Source organism: Epinephelus lanceolatus, chromosome 12 (genome assembly GCF_041903045.1).
Source record: "Epinephelus lanceolatus isolate andai-2023 chromosome 12, ASM4190304v1, whole genome shotgun sequence".
Taxonomy (NCBI): Eukaryota; Metazoa; Chordata; class Actinopteri; order Perciformes; family Serranidae; genus Epinephelus; species Epinephelus lanceolatus.
This window is the reverse complement of record NC_135745.1, coordinates 28843645-28865739: the sequence shown is the minus strand read 5'-3', so window position 1 is coordinate 28865739 and position 22095 is coordinate 28843645. Positions and strand designations below refer to the sequence as shown.

The 22095-nt window shown below is 41.9% G+C and overlaps 1 protein-coding gene across 5 annotated transcripts in view; it reads left to right on the top strand.

Annotated features, from left to right (window-relative positions):
* The window catches only part of kcnn1a (potassium intermediate/small conductance calcium-activated channel, subfamily N, member 1a), an 80313-nt gene extending 60685 nt beyond the window's left edge, over positions 1-19628 (top strand). For 4 of the 5 annotated variants that reach the window (XM_078173213.1, XM_078173211.1, XM_078173214.1 and 1 more), the window contains exons 5-9: positions 3778-3919; positions 4441-4551; positions 5842-5969; positions 11543-11612; positions 13894-14575. In XM_078173213.1, coding sequence (XP_078029339.1) covers positions 3778-3919; positions 4441-4551; positions 5842-5969; positions 11543-11612; positions 13894-14199 — 757 coding nt within the window. In that variant the 3' untranslated portion in view covers positions 14200-14575. Of the gene's footprint in view, positions 1-3777; positions 3920-4440; positions 4552-5841; positions 5970-11542; positions 11613-13893 lie in introns of all 5 variants that reach the window. The other variant, XM_033650397.2, reaches the window with a different exon arrangement.
* Positions 19629-22095: the final 2467 nt, after the last annotated feature.

The window sequence follows — 22095 nt, the reverse complement described above, 5'->3', positions numbered from 1 at the left end:
CCAAAAAGTAGCGTGAAAGCCAAAAGCACTCAATCTGCAGCAAAATCTGAAGACTAAAATGTCCCCAGAACTTCACTGCAAAAGCTGACTAGTAAAAAAAAAAAGACTGCTTTGATGCAGCCTTCTTTCACATGAATAAACTTTTAATTTTTCAAAAGCTGCTTCAAAAGCCTTTTACTATAGATATCATAATTCCCTCTCAGATCTATCTTATATTGCTGTGAAAACATCAACAAATGTCTCATTCAGAAAACTGTATTAATTTGAGTTTCTCACCAAAAACTAAATTTTGAACCCCTTTCTTTTGCCCAATACTCATTTTTCCCAAATAGAGCTTGAAAGCATCATAACTTAACTCAATGCAACCTTCGTTAGCTGTTAGTTCTGGCCACCGGCTGCTAACAGCTAACGGTAACTAGCTCTCCTCCTCCTGCTGATTTTAACATGGATTTGTTGTTCACAATGTAGCATTATCAGGGAAACAACAGGGTGCATCCTCTGATGCATCATGAGTTAGTTTACAGCGTCCTTTTGTCCTGAAGGCGTCTCTGTTCATCCCAACACATTTTTTATTGTCCCCAGGACAATAGGACGCCATTAGCCTTGAGCTCTGCTTTTTAGCCTGCGCAAAATTAGTGTGACAGAACAGAAAAACATCGGCCACTGCCATCGGTGAATGTTATTTGCTGATAGGCCGATGGCAGTCAAAGAGGCGAATATATCGGCAGATGTTCAGCTGATAAGTCGGTGCATCCCTAGGTTGTAGTCATGTGAACTTTTTAGGTGTTGCATGCAAAAGCTTTCCCTTTGCACTCGGAAATATTGTATATTGTGGTGCTTTAGTCAAACATTTCTAATATTCCTGTCAATTGTGTGTGTGTGTGTGTGTATGTGTGTGTTTGTGTGTGTATGTATGTGTTGGCTGAAGGAAGTTCGTTGCTCTTTCACATTTAATCCATCAGTATGATTCTGTTTGTTCAGACGTCTCGTCAACTTTGGCCTCCGTATTTCCTCAGGACTCGTCTCTTCAGTCATGAGCTCATCTGCGCACAGTGGCAGTTAAGATATTAAATGACGGGGAATCATTCATCAGTACACATAAACAAACACGTTAGTGCTGGTTTTAGGGCTGACAAGTCTAGTTGATACGTTGGTGATCATTTGAAGAGACTGACGAGGAAGGCTGTCGTTACTGATGACTTGTTTAATGCAGATTAGAGATCATTTGTCGTGTGCTGTGTGAATCGTGCTGTACTCCCTCCTCTATCCCACCATGAAAGCAAAGTTTCAGAGCTCATTTGGATGTAAATTACAGCATTATTTTATATACAGTAGTGGATAAACAACATCATCACTGAAGTATTTGAGTAAGTGATTTCGGGGTAATGCTTTCGCTGCAGAGTGTCTGTCAGGGAGAATTTAACAGCGGGGGATAAAACTGTCTGCTCTAGACAGTGCAGTATATACCTCTTGTCCTGGAATAGGTTGAAAGTGGTGCCAGCTCTTCTCCATGCTATTCCAAAACTTGACACAGTATATTGAGAGCCTTAAAATGCTATTGATCAGCTCCCCATTCAGCCTCTGTCTCTATTCCCGTATTGCTGTTTCTGCTCTTTTTCAGAGTAGAGGATTATTGAAATATGTGCGTTGGAGCTATATTTCAACCATTAGAAAAACGGACGATAAAACAGGAAGCATTCTCTTAAACATTTTATTACCAAAAGAAAAGCAGAGCATATTTATGGGGGTTTATTTACAACAGAGAGAGGGCCGCTGTAATACACTGTAATGCATTGTTCGCTGCTCTAAAAGGTGCAGCACATTTCTGCCTGCCTTGAAGACATGACTCACTCTCTGCTCGCCTTGATGACAAGATGAATGAAATTAACATACTAGTCACTTGTAATTACAATATTTAGCCAGCTGATCAAGTTTAGCCCCCTGGCAGCTATCAAAGGGCAGCTGGTGAAGTGTTGGGATGCAGGTAAAAGAGACAGGGGTGTCAAATTCAATGAGCTTCTTCCTTTGTTACTCATCCAATCCTGTCCCACTGTTTACAAATGAAAGCCCGTCCACGAAGACGTACAATCCCCCCTCCACCTGGTGATACTGCACTATTTGTCAGAGGTGGTTTTCATCTCTAAACGGACCCCAGGTTTTTTCCCATCGCTCCCCTGCTCTCAATATACTGGCTTTGAAGCATGCAGGATGCAGACATCTTTCTTTATTCCTGCATGGTATTGTACAGACTGCTTCTCTGCATGTCATTTAAGAGGCTTGAATCCCACAGACCGCACACTTTTTTGTCATTGTGAGGGAGAAAAAGTGCTCATAGTTATTTTCTCCCCCTGACTTTGAGCATGAATAGACACTTGTGGGAGTGGGAGTTTGAAGAACTTGCAGAAGGCATGATTAGTTTACTTATATTTGCTAACAATGAACTGTCTTGGAGGAGAAGGAGGAGAGGGCATTTGCCTTCGTTTTGGAAAGAAAACGTAAGAAATTCATCGTCTGGCCCCAAGTGCTCCGATCTGTACTTGTGCACTAATTAGAGGTGATTGTTCCGGCGATTTTGAGTCGGCACGCTGGGTCACTGCTGGATAGTTTGAAGTCGTTAGCAATTCATGATTGGCTCAGTCAGAATCCCCTTTTTGAAAAGCCTTAACAAAATCCCAAGAAATTAGACTCCATCTATGTCGTCTTGTCAGAAGGATGTTGGCGAGATGTTGTCTCAAAGTGTTTAATGAATATTTGATTTTAACTCCAAAATTAAATCTTATCTGATCTCCTCCTAGACAGCCCATTGGGAATAATTAGACGAGTTGAATGAGGGTGGGTGGATAAGGCAGATTTGCCTCTGTGATGGACTTTTGTCTTGCTGCAAAAGGTATGGGAATGTCATCATCAATGCAGCTTTTGTGCAGTGTGTGTTTTTTTATAGAAATATCTTTGCATATGCACTGTGGGCCTTTGGTCTGACAATTCAAGCATGGCTGTCAGCTATTTTCAGCAAACAACATGTTTGAAGTGATGATTTGCATTGCCAAACCTTATTTTGGGGGCAGCGTAAACTTCTATGGAGGACGATTTGCAGCAAACTGCGACCAATAAGCCAATTGTTAGTTTGATTTTAATGCAGCAGTAAGTGCATTTTGTGGATGCTCTGACATTAACATTGTTGGGTTGTCACATTCAAATCAAGTTTGACCTGCGGTACTCTTTATTCAGTACGGCCCCTTTGAAACATGTTGTCTAAAATTGTAATTTCTATGCAAATGTACGACAAGAGTAAGTGATTTGGCCTCAGAATCATCTCCTATGAATGCTCCTTCACGTCATTCCTCTCACCAGACATAAAACATGTTCACTGGTGTTGCTCTAGTTTTAAAATCATTCCATCAATTTCTTTCAAAAATGGACACTATTTGCTTTTTCCTGGCTTCATGTCATTTTAAGTTTCCATGTTCCTACATTAAACTGTCACAGGTAGAAATGACCCGAAGTCAACGAGGAACAGGAATTATAGTGTCTCTTTCAAATCCATCAACTTCACCTTCATTTTTTCACTCAGTATGGATGTTTTAGTGCCACACTGGCTTTACAAAACAGGTGTAACACACTCCTCCTCGATCTTCACCACCTCCACCTCCTCCACTCACCACCCCCTGTTTGGTTCACACAGCACCACGTCATTCTCCAGCATGCTCACGTTCAAGTAACTGTGCGCGGTTTCACTGACTGTGTCTATCCCACTTCTGCTTATCTTCGTCACCTCAGGTATCATGACAAACAGGAAGTGACCAGTAACTTCCTGGGAGCCATGTGGCTCATCTCGATTACCTTCCTCTCCATCGGCTACGGGGACATGGTACCGCACACGTACTGTGGGAAAGGCGTGTGTCTGCTTACAGGGATTATGGTGGGTTCCTCTCGTCTTCGCTAAGATAAATACATAACACTCTCACAGGACAACTGGAACAGTTATAAAACTAAACCTCAGCTCTCTCTGCGCTCACTGCCAGCTACACCGACTGAGCCTCATGGAATAAGAAACACAACTTTGAGATAACTTTAGATATAATCCCACTTGTGTAACTTTCTTTTAGCCGCCATTTTTTACATATATATATATGTTTAGGTGTGCTCTAGACAATTTCTCTTTGAAACACACTCAGTAAACCTTGAACACAGCATAGTTAAGTTATTTTGCTTTACTAAACTGTCACAGTTTTTTCAGTTGGTGTTTAAGGAAAGATTAAGGAAAATGCCAAATGCAATTAGCTGTTCCTGGTTAAATGACATCCCCTGACTTAAAGCTGCTTTGTTTTGTTTCTTTACTGGTTTTCATTTTATATTATCAATGTAGTAAAGTTGCATTTTGAAAGCTCACAAACAAAATGTTGCTGTGTGTGCTTGCTTGACCGTGTCTTTGTGCAACAGGGAGCTGGTTGCACTGCGCTGGTGGTTGCAGTGGTGGCCAGGAAGCTGGAGCTGACCAAGGCTGAGAAACATGTCCACAACTTCATGATGGACACACAACTCTGCAAACGAGTGAGTATTGCAGTATTCCACTGCATGTAACTGTGATAATGCTCTGCTGTTTTTTTTTGTTTGTTTGTTTTGTTTTACTGCAACAAGCGCCCTTAGTTTTGGTTCATAACCATTTAAAACAGTGGTTCCCAACTGGTGGGTCATGGTCCAAGTGTGGGTTGTGTTCCATTCTGAATGGACTATAAGTGACTCACAAATGTGTCACAGCGCTTTTATTTTGAAGTGTTTCCTGCCATAGAGTGAATGACTAATGGACAGCTACTTGTTGGACACAGCAAACTAGTTCGACGACATGGCCACCCTCAAGTATGATGCTGAATGTATTAAACTGTGTGGACCTTGAACTGATGACCAAGTAGAAACCTGGAACCCGTGATTGGACCAGTTGGGAACCACTGCTTTATAAACAAATGTTTTGTTGACTTATATGATCTAACATAACAAGTTGCATATGAATATGTGTTGGAAACGGTTCGATCAGAGAGTGATTTTCGATTTTTGAGGCTGTTCATTTAAATTTCAGTTTCTAGAGGCCTGAAGACTGTAACTAGATCTGCAAGCAGGTATATTAGGGTCAAAACACCTGATGGAGGCCTAAAGAAGTCAAACTATGTAAGAAAGTAGAAAAGAAAGTAAATACTGATTGCTGCTTATCCTGTGACATATCAACGTTTCTAAAGTGAGGTAGTACATGAGCTGACTATGTCATTAGGAGTTTTAGGGGATGGTGGATGACGAGACACATAGGCAAGACCGCTGTTCGAGACCAACAGACAAGAAAACTTGTTTTGTTTTAGTGACTCATCACTGTTTTTCCAGTGGCTTTTTGGCAACCGAGCGTAGGTGGTTTTTAGGGACCTGTCGCTGTTTTTCCAGCTGGGATTGCACCATGAAAATAAACTGTTTTTTACTAAGACATCATTATGCCCCCATAATGGTGTATTTTAAGCCAAGACTTGATCTTGTCCCAACCATATTCATGTGTTTTTTGTGCCTTGTTGAAACGTAAAGGTCCTCAGCATCACATCAGCTGACTCTATGTTGCTTTTAAACCCCTCCTGCATAGGCCGGCATTTTAATAACATTACAATTCATTACTCTGGTGGTTTTATGTTGTTTTTGTTTAAAGAAGTGCTATACAAATAAAGTTTTCTAACTTGCCCTATTTCAGCTCTCTCTGTAGGTAATATTTTCAGACAGTAACATTAATCATGGACCACTGACTTTCAAATTTGATGTCAAACCTAAAGCTATTGTACATCTTACGTTTTTCTCAACCTTGCCTCACAGGTAAAGAACACAGCTGCCAATGTACTCAGGGAAACATGGCTCATCTACAAACACACTAAATTGGTCAAGAAGATAGATCACGCCAAGGTGCGGAAACACCAGCGCAAGTTTCTCCAAGCCATTCACCAGTAAGTCCTGCACTGCGTTTGTTTTGTGTTATCAAATATGTATTAAAATGTTTGACAGAAATATGACAGCGTTGTTCACCACCAGCCACTGAGGGGAATCACTCAGCATGCCCTAAAGAATACAGTATGTTACTGACAGATAGTTCTTACGATGTTTGATCCATGTGATTGTCTTTAGTGCTATTTATGGTAAAAAAAAATACTTAAGCTGTATTATTAAGAGTTCTAAAGCTAATAAACGAGACTGTCCTCCAAAATACGACCACGTAGGTCATTTTTATGAGCAGAAATACAACCCATATTTACAGTTTTGGAAGGCGGTGACCTCTAGTGGCCGTGGTAATTATTGTAGAGCAAAAGAGGAAGTGAAAGTGAAAAGATGTAAAGAACAACAAAGTCCGCCTGTGGTGGAGCGGAGGGGAGTTAGATGGGTCAAACAGCCACAGGACTTTCATCCAGGAGACTGATGTTCGTGTCCCGTGTGAAACTGAAAGTCAGCGTTGATCTATTTTAACGTAGTATGTCACAGTACGTCACATGACATAGAGCTTTGATTGTACCCAATAAATCAGGCCAAAGCCTTCATGAACCTGCACAGTTTCTGTCCAAGCCTGACCTGAGCAGAACCACAGAACATTGTTTAGCCCGAGCTCGATTTAAAACCCAAATTAAAATTCTTAATAGTGGGGGCTCATGTGTTTCATTGCACCACTTCTCCTTTTTCTCTTCCCTCTGTTATATCAAAAGCCTGTCATCTTGTGCATGACAGGTTGGGCCGTCTGGTCTGTGTAGACTCACAAGTCAGTCTTTAGACACTTTGCTTAACTAAAGACTGATGACTTTCTCCCAGATTTTGTGTTTAGATGGGCGGATACAATTTCAGAGTTTAAAAAAACTCCTTACGTTGCAGAACCAATAGTAAATCTGCAGGGCGGTCCTTCGGTGGCTCGCTGAACTCTTGTGCTTGTAAACATAGTCCCACTAGAAACACATGTAGCGGTTCAAAATGGCTCAGCCGCGCTCGCAGAAAACGCCGTCAAAGTTAGTGGATGTTTGTCACGTTTGGGGCGACACATTCTCGCCAACTAAAAGAAACAAACATAATCTTTTACAAGGCCATGACTCATCCGTCCGGCTGGGCTATAGAGGGATTCGCCTTGTTGTTTACAAATAGCCTACTTCCGGGTAGCAAACCAGCAGAGCTTTTAGCTATATATATATATATAGCTAAAAGCTCTGCTGGTTTATATATATCACATTTTTCACATCACTGTATCACCGTTTAGACTAATCCAATGTTTGTAAAGTCTATAAACACAATGATTGAACAAACATTACTATTTCTTAGCCGTTAGCGGTGTCTGTAATAGGTAATAACTCATTAAACAGTCCGTGAAAAAAATATTTTTTCCAGCGGATATCTTAGTTACAACATGATTGAGCTAGCAAAGCAGTTTTGTGTTGCTATGTGTGGTATTTATTCAGTTTTGGGAAATCACAATGTCTAGAAAGCATCAGTGGCTGCAGCTGACAGGGACAGCTAACAGCAGCAGCAAAGCTAACATCAGGACGTCATCTGTTAAAAGCCTCCCGTTGTCGGATACGACATGAAACTACTCCAGTTAGCTCAATCATGTTGTAACTAAGACATCCGCTGGAAAAAATATTTTCTTCACGGATGAGCGTTTGATAAAACGGAGTTAAATCTCTCGGCATCCATTTTCAAGCTCTCTGTGTGTTTGTTTCCTTGCGGACGAGAAAAGGGGGAGCGCACATTTCCGAGAAGGCATGTCCTTTTCAAAAATGCAAGAGGCATTGCTTTGTTGCCGGCCGTTTTCACCAGTGTGTTATAAACACTTTAGAAAGGAGTGTCCCCAGACTATCAGAAGGCGGAGATCTCTGATTGTCTGGTGGCGAGACTAGGTCTGTGCCCTTTGGTGCGTCTTCAAGTACGCACGGCGGTCCATGGCGATGTGGCGTGCAGATAATGATCAGCGCTTTCCGCTGCATGTTAAGCACTTTTCTCTCACTGCTGGGTAGACAGAAGTAAACACTGCCAACCAAGTTGCCTTGCAGCCCCTGAGCTCTCTCTTTCTCTCGTTTTCCATCCCTCTCTTGCGTGCTCTGTCTCGCTCCACCGGTCCTCCACTATGTTGCTCCGCTGTTTCGTCACTTGCTCTCTATCTCCATTGAGTCCCCCTCGTCTTTCTATTTGCCTCTTGATTCAGTCCAATGCAACTTTCAGCATTTATGCACGAGAACTGCCAATTTCTTTAAAAGACAAACTGGTAAATTGGCCAGAGCTTGACCCAGTTCAAGCTCAGAGGAATACTGAGAAATTGAAGCCTAGTCCAGGTCGGGTTTGCAACATGGAAGTGCCAAAAACTGCAGTTCTTTGAATGGCCACTTGAGGCTGGCCCAGAAGCCAGTTGATCCCCGTAGACCTCCATGTTGAAATGTCCAACTTTACAGCAGAAATAAACATGTTTACAGCCTGGTACAGAAAAGGGTTTTGGTCTCTACAGTTGATTTTATATCCATGACAACTGTATAGGAGTGAATTTTTATATAACTCACCTGTTTACATTTTATTAGGGCGTAAAGCTACCCATTATTAAGGATGGGCCACTTAAGTGACACACTGTCTGCTGACAGCGTCTTCGGCTTGTCAGTCAGATCCACCCCTCGCTACTCCACAGTGCCAGCCTCTTGCCCTAATATGGTCACTTCTGGATGGTAACAACCAGAATGCTGAACCTGAGGCTTCAAAACAGGAGTCCATACACCAATGGGTGACATCACGGTAGCTAAGTCCATTAGTTTTACAGTCCATGTTCGGGCAGAATCAGGCTTGGGCAGAGGATCATAGCTCTAATGTGACACACATTACGTTACCTTAGTAACAAACATACTTATTTGAAGCCAAACTATGATCTTTTTCTAAACCTAACCGATGAGTTTTGTTTGCTGAAACCGAACCACTTAGTTTTGGTGCAACTGCAGCCATTAACAGTCATAAACAAGCTATTCTGTCGTCCACCAATAAGAGCGCTAATTTAGGAAATACTCCCATGGGTCGTATTCAGAGGGTAGAAGCATACAACCTATGTGGTCGTATAAATTGGAGGAGTCATTGGAATAAATGTACAAAATGCAGCTGTAGCAGAGAATGTTTCTAGCGTTTGTTACAGTGTCCTCTCCGAGAGTACCATTTCCTTTGATTGTTATGCTCACACACATGCAAACTCACACACATGCATACACATACACAAGCACACACGCTGCAATCTAGTGTAATGGTCCTTCCTATCCCCCCTCCCCGCCTCCCTCTCCCTCCGACCCCCTTTTACCCCGTGCTTACAGTGAGAAGTGTAATGGTTTCACTCGTTTCGTGAATGTTGTGAGGTTAAAACTCTGTACTGTGTTCTGTCTTTGTTTTGCTCTATCACCGCAGAGCTCAGAAGTAAGTTGAGTCTTCTATGTATCCTCCTCCTACTGTTTCCTCAACATCCTCCTCCTCTCTCCATGTCTGCGTTTGACATGCATGAAAAAAACAGCGTTTGTTACCACAAAAAAAAGAGAAAAAAAAAAGCTGGATGCTGAATTGTTTTTTTTTCCTTCAGTTTTTCTTTTACTTCAGTGTTCCATTTACTTCCCTCTCCCTCCCATCCCCCCTTTGAATGGAATGAAACAAAAAAAAAAGCATCAACATTTTGCCACCGGTGTCGATAGTGGAGGGTTTGTCTGGCGAGAACGTGTGAAAGGAAAAGCATCTTGCACAGAATGAGCTTGGAGCTTTGTTGGCCTGGTCAGCGGTTCATAATCATCTACGATGTACTGTATAATGTTGCCCATGATTAATATAGCTGCTCTGGAGGCTATATTAACCTGCATCAACAGATATCATCCTACACTCCTGATGGTTTTGTGATGACACACACACACACACTGTAATGTAATGTATGAGGTTTAAATATTTGCTGTTGTTACATTTTATTTTCTTTCTTTTTGAGATCAAATGCCAAAGCTTGCACATGACATTGACGACAGCACAAAAAGACAACACACAACACGTAGGTTGTGGTTTTGTAGAATAAAATTGTTCTCATAATGCATTACACTAATAAGTAGCGCTGTTAGCTTTTAGCCCCCATTCTTTGATAGCCATAAGGGATAACAAAGCCGGGCAAACAGACACATACAAGCTGTTTCCCACAGAGATAGAGCCGTAAGCGAGCGGTCTCACTCCGCTCTTATATACTGATTTGCACATGAATAAATGCCCTTGAATGTCATCCTGTCTCATAATTTGCCGAACAGGGAAATTCTTCCTCTCACACATCCCAATGATGGCTGTGTGATGCCACCACTAACAATGACACATTATTCGCATTAGCGTTAACAGTTCTTACAGGGACGTAGTGCATTTGATTAGAGATAAAGAGGCACAATGTTGAAGGCATCACAAAACATGTCCGACGTATCATTGCGCAAGTTATCTGAAATGTCTATGTTGCCGTATGTTCAGCAGTGTCATGAAACAGTTTATTTCTGGCAAGTTTCATCTTTTATCTGTGACATCCACACACACACATCAACCCATGTACACACACACACACACACACACACACACACACACACACACACACACACACACTGAAAGACTCACATTTCATTGTGCACAAAGTCACTCACGGTCACTGCACGCTTACTGAATGACCAGTGTGTATATATGAAGTCCTACCACTGAGCTGTGTGTAGCACTGACAAAGGGCATGTCATCTTTTTCCTTTTTTGACGTCTTACTTTTGGAAAGAGATGGGAATGTTTTGATTTCAAACATAAATTTTGGGGGGTTTTCTTGTATGGAAGCATATTGCATTCTTACTGAAAAAAACCATCATGTTTTGTCATTGTAATAATACCTTTTGGCATTATATTGAGATTTTTTTCCTCTTGGTGAGAAGCAAATTCTTTTTGGGTTGTAACAAGATCATCTCAGTATTAGGACTGTTAATCGTTGCAGCGAAAAATACTTTTTTAATGTAAAAAGTGCTACTTACAGCACTGCACTATTATGAGAAAAAGATCTTGTTATAACAAAAAAAAATCAGATAAAACATGATAAACACGGTCTTTATTTTTGTTTTTCAAAATGAGCGTAGTATGCTTCCGCAGTTTTGCATGTTTTGGTTGGTATTGCATTGACCAAGACCAGGAATGCTTGTGTATATATATACATATATCTCTCTATATATGTATATATATAGATATGTACCCTACATATATTTACGATGCATGCAGGCAGTCCTCTCTCTTTTCAATGTCATCAGTGAGAGAGCATGCCTGATAAAAATGTCCTCCTCCTCCTCCTCCTCCTTTCTTCCCTATCGGCCCTCTCTGCCCCTTCATCACCTCCAAACAACCTGTCTTTATCTCTCTGCTCCACTCCTGCAAACCGTCCTCTATTCTCCCCTTCCCTCCGCCACTCTTCTTCGCCTCCTCCCCTTTCTCCTTTGTCCACCTCTTCCTGCCCTCCTCCTCCTATTCCCACCTCCCTCTGCCTCCACCAGACTGCGCAGTGTGAAGATGGAGCAGAGGAAACTCAATGATCAGGCCAACACCTTGGTGGACCTGGCGAAGGTAAGTCTCCGTTCTGATGTGGGTAGAATTAATGTTTTCATACAGACAAGTGATTACATGACTACCTGTGTGGAAAGAAGACTTTAATTAACCAGCTGTGCACCATCTGCCCAGCACCAAGCAGCACATATAGGGCCCTATTTAAATGATCTATAGCACATGACCTCAAGTGCATTTCGAGTGTTTCCAACTTTGGCAAATTGAAAAAGCAAGCGTTTTTCTGCTGAGTAATGCTGGAAGAGCAGTAATGTCAGTGCAGCAAATATCGTGGGACATTTTCCGTAACCACTTATTTTGTTAGGGGTCATGGGGGGCTGGAGACATTGTGCAAGAGGCGGGGTTCACCCTGGACAGGTCAGCAGACTATCACAGGGCTGACACATAGAGACAGACAACCATTCACACTCACATTCACACCTACAGTCAAACTAGAGTCACCAATTAACCTGCATGTCATTGGACTGTGGGAGGAAGCTGGAGCACCTGGAGAAAACCCACGCTGACATGGGAGAACATGCAAACTCCACACAGAAGGGCTCCCCCACCCCGGGTTCAAACAAGGAACCCTCTTGCTGTGAGGTGACAATGCTAACCACTGCACTACTGAGCAACAAAGCCAAAAACTGTAGTTATAAAATTAGCAGAGGAAACAGAATTAAATGTTTACCTCCTGAAGTAATCAATGAAGTTACACTGCTCCTCCTGCTACGTATGTAGTCACATCTTACTATCTGAATAATGCGCCCTTTAACTAGTAGTAAAATACTTCACCATTCTGACTTTAGAGCAGGTTTTTGTTAACCAATACGCCAGTAATGCACCTGACCACACCTCATGTTAAGACCTACACAACCATGGGCGCACAGATGGGTGAAAGTACATTTGCTACTTACACAACGTGGGCGCTGGTTGTGTAAATGACCGCTGCGTCGGTCTGAAACTAGCAGTAACAGTTGCGCTGCGCTGTGTGCCACTTTGCGGCGAGTGGAAGATACTGGAGGGCCCATTGTCTTAATATTCAATGTAGACCAACTGTCTCATTCTTTGTCGAGCTGATATGAGCTCTAAAATCACTGGAGACAATAACGACAACAAATCCAGGACTATCCCTGAAGTCTACTGTATACTTTTGTTGTTAAGTGTATTGATATTTGTCAACTAAAATCAAATCAAACTCAGCACAGACTGAAGTCCCATTGCTGGTAATATTTTATGGCAGTGTAAGAGTTTGGGGAACCTGAGCCTAACCACACACTGTAAACAGTATCCGTCTGTAAGGAGAGGGTGAATGCAGTCATGCCTTGGTAGCTTCTGTCCTGCTGTATAGACGTCAGCTGACCCAGCAGAGCAGAGCGGAGAGGGGGTTCAAAGGGAGGTGCATGACTGCAGCCTCATTTGATGTGGATGGCATTTGCACTCCAGTGTGTATTTTAAAAGGTTCTGAGGGTGACTCCTTTAATGTGTGTTTACTTGCCCTTACTCTGCTCGATGGTCAGATCCATCTGTGTACAGCCTACAGTAGTTCAACGGCTCAGTGTCTCTTTGTTAAGCCCCATGGCGAAGTAACCCTTTGATTTCTGGCTTATACTTATGATAAATAATTTGATTTTGGTGTCTGAAAAAGGCCTTAAAGTATTTTGTGAACACTGCTGGTGACCAATTGTATGTCAAATGGAATTTACTTTGTCAAAATAAAGAATAGGAAAGAATATAATGCTTTATTGTATATTTTACAATACATACAATAGCCATAGTCTGAATAGAGGAATTACACGCAGATACCACTGGCATTAACTTTGGCCCAGCTGCATCCACTGCGGAACAATAAGTGCCTAAATAATAGAGACGCTTTTCATTATATGAATGAGTTGTGTGGAGCATATACATAAAGCATTAAAGACCTTCTCTGGCTATAAATGGATTGGAGAAGCTGGTTGTGAAACGGTGGGAAGATAAAATCAATGCTGAGTTGCTGAAACTGTCCAACTCCCCTTCACTCTGCTTCCTGTCGTTCTTTCCTTCTCTTCGGCCTGAATAAGATTTAGACTGTCTGCTCATGTAATTCATGATGAGTTATGACATGAAAGGCGTATTCGCTGTGATGTATACGTACTGTACCTTCTGTAAATTTGTTGCAGCTCTCCCTGGGGATATTAAGTTGTAAAATTGCTCATGTTTTTCATCTTGTCCTTCCCTCCTTTGTCTGGCCCTCCTCCTCTTCCTTCTCTGTCCTCCTGTTCTTGCACCTCCCCAAACACATTTACTTTCTCTCCTTCATTAGACCCAGAATGTGATGTATGACCTGGTGTCAGAGCTGCAGGAGCGCAGTGAGGAGCTGGACAAGCGCATCGGCACATTGGAGGACAAGCTGGACTCGGTGACGGGCAGCCTGCAGGCGCTGCCCTGCCTCATCTCCCAAGCCATAACCCAGCAGCAGCAGGACTTCCTGGACGGCTTTGTTCACCGCTTTCGGCCCGCCTCACTAGCCTCAGAGCGCTCCGAACGCTCAGAGCGATCCTGGACTTCCACCGCCCGTAGGCGGCGCTCTCCCTCCACAGCACCACACACCTCCTCTGATAGCGGATAACCTTGACAAACCCTCTGCAATCACCTTTGAGCCCCGCCTTTTCCCAGACCAACTCGTCACCTCATTCTTTCCCATCCAAAGCCGTCCCTGTAACCGCTGGCGAGTCCATGTCTGGACGAATAATGAACCCATATCTTGACCCCTGACCTGATCCTTGCCCTCTTTCTCTTCCTCCCACTCATCCCCTCTCCTGTTCCTCCTCGCCCAACATCAAATCCAAAAACCAATTCCTCTGTGACTGAGCCTCTCAGCACAGGACTGGATCAGAGCTACTCCAAAAGAACAAAGAAAAGCAAACAAAGACTTAAATCAAGAAAAAACACAAATGCATCCAAAAAAAGAAAAAGAGAAAAAAAAATTAAAAATGACTGAAAAACCGAGATAAAGTAGAGATATGGTTTATGTTTTAGCCATTGTATGGCTGTTCAAGTTAGCTTTTTTGTAAAAGCCCTTGTATAGTTAAAAAATGACTGAGTTCAGGGTCGCTGGGGTGAGAGCTGGCTATCACACCGGAGAGTCCTTAACCACGAGGGGGGAAGTTGGTCTGTGGAGCTGAGGGCCTCGGCTCACCTGCTGGCCCTCTGAGGCCATGGAGGACATCCGTCCACCCATCCGTCCGTCTATCTGTTTGTCTGGTGAGGAGAGCAAGACAAACCATTGGATTTCCCTTTCAAAAGACTAGTGTCATGGATTCTTTCCCATAGGTTAGGGTGAAAGCTTTAGACGAGGCTACGAGAGCTCTGACTTCAGGTCAGTGTTTGAAGATGCACTTAAGGGGGAGGGGAAACTGTCACACAAAAGAAGAGCAAAGGGGATGCATATGGCATTACTACTGGGTAGGAAAAATTTACACAGTTGCCAACTTCAAGGTTTCAGCTTCCTTGTTCTTACCAAGGGAAAATGAGAGCGACTATCTTTTTTAGTTACATATTGACATGTGATTTTTCAGTGCCTGAATGTATAAATAGTAGAGGGTTATTTAATTACTAATTTCAGAGCTTTTTTACGATGTTAACAGTCTGAATACAGCATTGCATTCCTTTTTCAGATACATTCCTCTCCAAAAATTTAAAGAAAATGTCTTAATGTAATGCATAACATTGCCTCCATTACACAGCAACTCTAAATGTTTTGAAAACTTTTTTTTTCTATTTCTACTAACACCGTGGGAAATGAAAAGTTCAGAGAGTAAGCAAAAGTGAGACCGACGGAGAGGTTATTTGTGAGTGTTTGTCAGAGAACAAGTTCACTTTTAGCTCAATGCTGCACACTCATACACACAACAATGAAATATGTAGTAGTCTACCTTTCTCACCACCACTAATTAGAGCTTCCTGTGGTCTTCAGATAATGGCATGGCTTGAGGTCTGCTGGTGTATACGGCCACACGGGCACGCATCACTGGTCGAACTGAGAAACCAACCCTGCCCCTTTGCATGGTTCTGTGCAAAAATGACAATGGATTACAACCTTCCTCGGATGGCTTGATGATTTTTACATGATTTAGATTTTTATCACGTTTACTTTTGTTTGTGGCCTTTCTTTCTTTCAGTTTTTTTTCTAAATTTTCCTTCTTTTTTTTTACTAGGCTACCTAGGGTTTTAGAGTTGCAGAACTAGAGAGTTGCAGTAATGTGATTCTGTAATGCATTCTCTGTTTAAAATATGAGGTGAAGAGAGATCGCTATTTCAAAAGAATCCTGAAAGGATACAAATAAAAGTGCTGAAGAAACTTTAATGAATGGGTCCCTCTGCAAATTTAAAAGAATAGTTTTGGGAAATACGCTTATTCACTTTCCAGCCAAGTGTTAGATGAGAAGATTGATACCACTCTCGTGGAACAGCTAGCCTTACTCAATCTGATCGTACAAAACCAAAAATCTAAGTTGTGCAGTCGCAGTCTGGAGTCCAGAACAAATTTTATCACAATTGAAAGGACATTATCAGTGGTTATCAGCCTCATAGGTGTGGGTTAGAAGGGGCCTGCTACATCCGCTAGTAGGTTCAGAGTGTCGTTTGCCTGGGCCATGACCTTTGAATCTGCCCAACCTGCCAAGTTTGAGTTGAATGATTCATCTGGCATTGTGACATGGAATCAACATAATCTTCTCAACATTACGCAACACTTAAGGGTTTGCTTTCCTTCTATTCGCTCCTCTCTAAAAAGCCCGGCCAAACAGATATGTTGGCATAGCGACGCATCAGTGTCGACTTAAAATGACGTCAGATTTTTAGGCATGTAAGTTGGTCTCTAGTGATTGGTCAGGGAAAATCAATCCCCATTCCCAAAGGTTAAAGTGGACGCAATGTCTGAAGATGGCCGTGTTCATTGTTAGGCGGTGACCTCAAGTGGCTGTAGTAAGTATGACGAGAGTAAAGTCAGACGAAGTAAGTTTATATAGTGAGAAGTCTGTGGAAGGAGGGACGTTGGGGTGGTGGGTGGGTCAAACAACACAGGACTTTCACCCAGGAGTGTGGATTCGTGTCCTGTGTGAAAATAAAGTCAGCATTGCAATATGTTAACTACGTAACGTAGTGTGTCATCTGTGGTTACGTCAGTAACAAATATATTTGCCAAACCATGATCTTTTTTCTATACCTAACTTCTTAGTATTTGCGCCTAAACTTAACAAAAATGAAACTGAAACGAAACTGCAAACGCATTACTGGGCTGATACTGTTCGTCTAAATGCGTCTCCCCTTCTTCCCACTGTACAAAAACGAAGCCAAAATATCCCAGATATGGTTGCTGACATCTTGCACTGGTGATGTCATTTGGAGCCAGAGTCTGTGCAGTAGGGATCACCATGGTATCGAGTTCCCACCGTTTGACCAATTGTGAGCACTGCCATTGATAGCCACATTTGGAACACACAGCTGTCAATCATGACGCCAAACCCCCTTCTCATAGCATCAAATAGCTACTTAAAATCAAACTTTTTAATTAAAAACTTGAACATACATCAGCGTATTATGACCTACCTAAAATGACAGACACAATCTTTAGGGAAAAATTTATTTGACTATACTTTGATCTTTAAGTTTGGCCCATGTGCCATCTGCTAACATGGAGGAGAAGGGGTTTATGACCGATACTGCAGCCAGCCACAAGGGGGCGATCAAGATGTTTTGGCTTCAGTTTTGGGGAGCAGTCATGTCAGTCTACGATCTGAGCCTACTAGTAGATTTAGCAGGGCCCTTTAACCCACATCTGTGAAGCTGATAACCAGTGATAAAGCCGAGTGATAACATTCAAAGCAAAAGCAGAGTGTCTGTTGGTTGCCAGGCAGCCAACAGAGTGTCTGTTGGTTGCCTGGCAACATCACATTGGTAACAAGACTAGTCTCCCATAATACCAAAACCTATCTTTCATACACATAGGTTTTTGTACGAATTAAACCTAATATAATTAGTTAATTAATGAGCTTTAGCAGCACTTGTAAGTCAATTTTGTTACCATAATACAGAGCCAGGCTTGCTGTTTCCCCCGTTTTCAGTCGACGCTAAGCTAACTGGCTGTTAGCTAGCTTTATATTTAAACACGAGAGTGGTGTCAAGCATCTCTCTAATGCTCAGCAGAAAAAATGAATAAGCGATTTTCCCAAAATGTCAAACTATTCCTTTAATATTACAGTATCAGGCCTCTGTTTTGTCTTTCAAAAAGACATTGAAACACATTCACCATGATGGAGGAGAGATTCTAAGATTTTAAATATCAAAGGCATGGTATGTGACGCATCCAGTTGTGATGACTTGTAGATTTTTGACTTGAAGAGTAATATTTAGGATTTTTTAGAGTTTTTATTTTTCTAAAGTGCATATTAACGGCAGAAGAGGAAGTCAGCGGGCTAGCATGCTGTCCTGAACTAGATTAAATGGTAGAAAATCTGAGTCGCAAAAGGATGATAGTGTTGAGAATCATCTTTGTAGTCCCTAAAGCTAACAGACAAATAGGATTATTGTTATTATTTCTTAGATCTTAATTTTTTCCAAGCTGCTTTGTTGGGGTGAGTCTAAACCCTGTGAGACGGCGAGTGAGTCCGCTCTCCCACAGGCTCTGGACTGACCAGAGAGCACTTCATTTAAGAACATATTCAGTTTGCTATGAGTGGAACTTAATCAAGCATGAATATTAGCTTTTTTCCTTTTCAACTTGAGTTGATGAAGCATGACTCTTTACTGCCCCCACCTCTCGCCACTTCTTCGTACAGTGCTGCACTCCACCCCTCCAGTGTGAAGGGATCTATCATGCTGTTACAGTCTCCGTTTCAATCAGAGTTGTCCAATAAGTCAGGACGGCTAATGGAAGACTATCCGCTTAATCGCGACCTTACCTACCTTTTTCGTATCTAAGCTTTCCACCTCCTCATTACATCGCAGGTTTAGCCTTGCGTTTGTCATCTGTCATTGTTAAGAACATCAGTCCCCCACATACAAAGAGGCTTTCCAAATGGCCCGCAGCAAAGACCTTTGAGTGGTTCGAATGGAGAGAAAAACAAAACAAAAAGAAAGGAAGGAAGAAGCAGGGAAACCCCCAGGTCATGTTCCATGTTGCACTCAGTGTGTAATATTCAGTTACACCAGGAGGGATCACAGATGCTGGAGTGTCTTCCCCAGAGAGATGTGATGGTGTTGGTGTTAAGAGGGCGAGACTAGATTGAAAAAAAAAAAGAGAAGATGAGAGCTCATTTACCGACAGACGTCTGTTTTGGCCTGCAAGTGGGTTGTGAACAGCGAGAGTGGGTGTCCTGTAAATATGACCTCATTGTAGATGTCACAAAGTAAACGGGACAAATGGTGAAAGTAGCTGGGTGCAAGTGTGCAGTAGAAAAACGTCGAGAAAGGATTTGAAATTCTGACAAATTAAACATTTTATTAATTTCACACATTGTTTTCCTGCTCACGGAGGTATAATCAGGTTCTGTTATTGTGAAGGTTTCTTCAGTCTATGCTGTCGCCACCAAAGTCCTGCCAAAACGCCATTCCAATATTTAATAGTGACCCGATTTTCTCCACCAGAAAATAAAAAAAATGCACAGTATTTTGTAGTGAAGTGAGGGACATTCATGATGTTATTCCGATGATGGTAGGTGAGTCAAAGTGATAAACGCATCCCAGAGTCTTTTATTATCCTGAAAAGTAGGCTTTCCTCATAGAGCAGGAATCAGAACACACTTCTACTGAACAATAACGGAGTGAACAACCCCCCAAAAAGTGAAGAAATGTAACCCAATCATTGTTCTGTGTACACTGCCACATGATGCATAATGTACGTAGTAGCACTGGAATAAATCAACTTTTAATGGATGGCAAATGGGTTTAACACGTTCTCTGTATGCTGTTCGCTGTTCCTTCATTTTGCAGGTGAACTTTTGTCCTAGCAAGGAGAGACACCAAGGTCAAATCATTAAAGACTATCTTCAGCTATGACCACAGCTCTCTTCTTCTTTTTGGCAGCTGTAGATGAAACTTTAACCGTCCAATTTCCTGTCCTCCAATCTGAAACTTTTTTCCGCACAAGGTCCACCCGAGGAAAAAGGGAAGTGGCAGCAGCTTAAAGCCAATTGTGACAGTGAAAGGTGAGTTGGCACATGTGTTGACAGACATCACGCGTCCCTTCCTGGAAAACTGTGAGGCAGGGACATCCTAAAACATGATTACAGGAGGATGTATTGACATAAACATAAACATCGCTCCAGAGGACACACAGCTGCTGAGGCGCTGTTCCAAGGTGAACTATGGGCTGTACACAAGAGACACACACACACACTAACACACACACATTCACACACACAGCCATTAATGCTCAAATAACAAGCTACTATTCATGTCGGCATGCACAAACAAGGCTCAGCCTGGTTAATTACAGCCAAATCAGAAGGGAGTTGGCAGCAGACCGATATCCCGCAAGAGTGGCAGAGTCAGTCACCCTGCAGTTGTTGCTATACAACCCCAAAGACATGCAGCAGTGGAAACACAGCTCCTCTGCTCCCCAGCCCTCCCTTATGAGTACAGCATCATTACATGAAATATTGGGCCTCGTGCAGGACGCAATACACAAACAAATCTTCTCTTATTTTTGTTTGTATCCACAATTTGTTCCAATTTCATGAGCACCCACTGATACCCGGGATTCACCAGTGTTCCGAGGGAAGAGAGCCTTTTTCGAGTGGTTTAGAGTACTCTTACCAAGAAACCAAAGCCCTCCAACTGTCCAATGCAAGGATACACAGGTTTTAAATTTGAGGAACAAAAAAAGAACGCATTATCATATAATCACATTTAGATTATGTTTTAGATTACTTGCAATGATTAAATTTATGGGCTAAAAAGTACTACTGTACCTGGTCAATTGATCCCAATTCCTTTAATTCAGGTACTTTACGTCACTCTGCTGACCAGTGGTGGCATGTAACTAAATACAAATTTCAGGTATTTTTACTTTGAGTATTTTAATCTCATGCCACTTTCTACTTCTACTCCACTACACTTCACAGGGAAATATTGCACTTTATACTCTACTACAATTATTCAATAACTTTAGTTACTGGCAACTTTACAAATTAAGATTTTTGCTCACCAACTAAGTGCAGCCACAGGCAGATTATGATGCAACAGGCCCCTGGGCCCAGACGCTTAAGTGGCCCCCTACCCCCCAGGGCAGGTACAACCTTCTGTTGTTTCTCCCCACAGAACTGAGTGCTCAGCCCATCTAAAGCCCTGTAGACAAACTGAGGGGAGAGAAATACTCTCTTAATGTGTATCATTCTTTGGTGTGACATCGTCACAGTTTTTCTTTTTTTTTAGCACTTTTGGTGCTGTTATTGACATGATGACTAAGGGTTAATTTATGCTCAACGTTTGATGCGTACTTTGTATTAGTTTTATCCGTAGTTGTGTTTTCTGAAAGCTTACGGATATGGATGAAAGGGAGTACCGGAGATCTGGAGGCAGTACGGTGTAGCTCAAGCAAGACACGACTGTAGGAGACGGCGAGGAAATGTATATAATGGTGAAACAGAACAAATTGTTACCTTCCCCTTAAGGCAACACTGCCTCCGTTTAAGGTATAATATCATTACCTCATCCACCATCATGTTGTTTGTTGTTGGGGCAAACTTTTGACTCTGCACTCTAGTGCCATCTGTTAATAATAATAATGATAATAATAATGCATTTTATTTATAGGCACCTTTCAGGACACTCAAGGACACCTTACAAGACACAGTAAGAAGAAACAAGCAGCAATGTATCCATAGATCATAGAATCAAACAATTCAGTAATATACAATAAAAGTTACTAAAATGACGAGACAAAATCATAGTTATAAATATCAGGTATAAAATCATCATCATCAATATGCATGCCACTGTGCCATCAGAGAAGATGCATGGAAGATGTTTGAAACAGACTCATCTATTTGCGTACATTAAGGAGTATAAATTATCCTTAACCCCTCTGACAAGAAATGCTTTAAGATTTTTTTAAGTTAGGGTAAAGTAAAGTCTGAGATTTACATCTGAACACATTTTACATGTTAGAAATCACATGAAAAGTTAGACTGTTTAAGTGTTTTTCACCATATCTGTATCCGGGACTTTATGCAGAGGCTCTGGCTTAGGGGCCCCTTGGCCTGGGCCTGGTAGGCCTGTTTGGTAACACACCCATGAGTGCTGCTGAAACAATTAGTCAACTGATTACAACATTAATTGGTGACTATTTTGATAATCGTTTAAGTCATTTTCAATGCAAAACATTTCATGGTTCCAGCTTCTCAAATATGAGGACTTTTACTGCACTGACTGCTTCTAATTTTTAGTACATACTCCTGATTGTACATACATACTTTTACCAAACTAACATTTTCAGTGCAGGGTTTTTACTACTGGTTTTAAC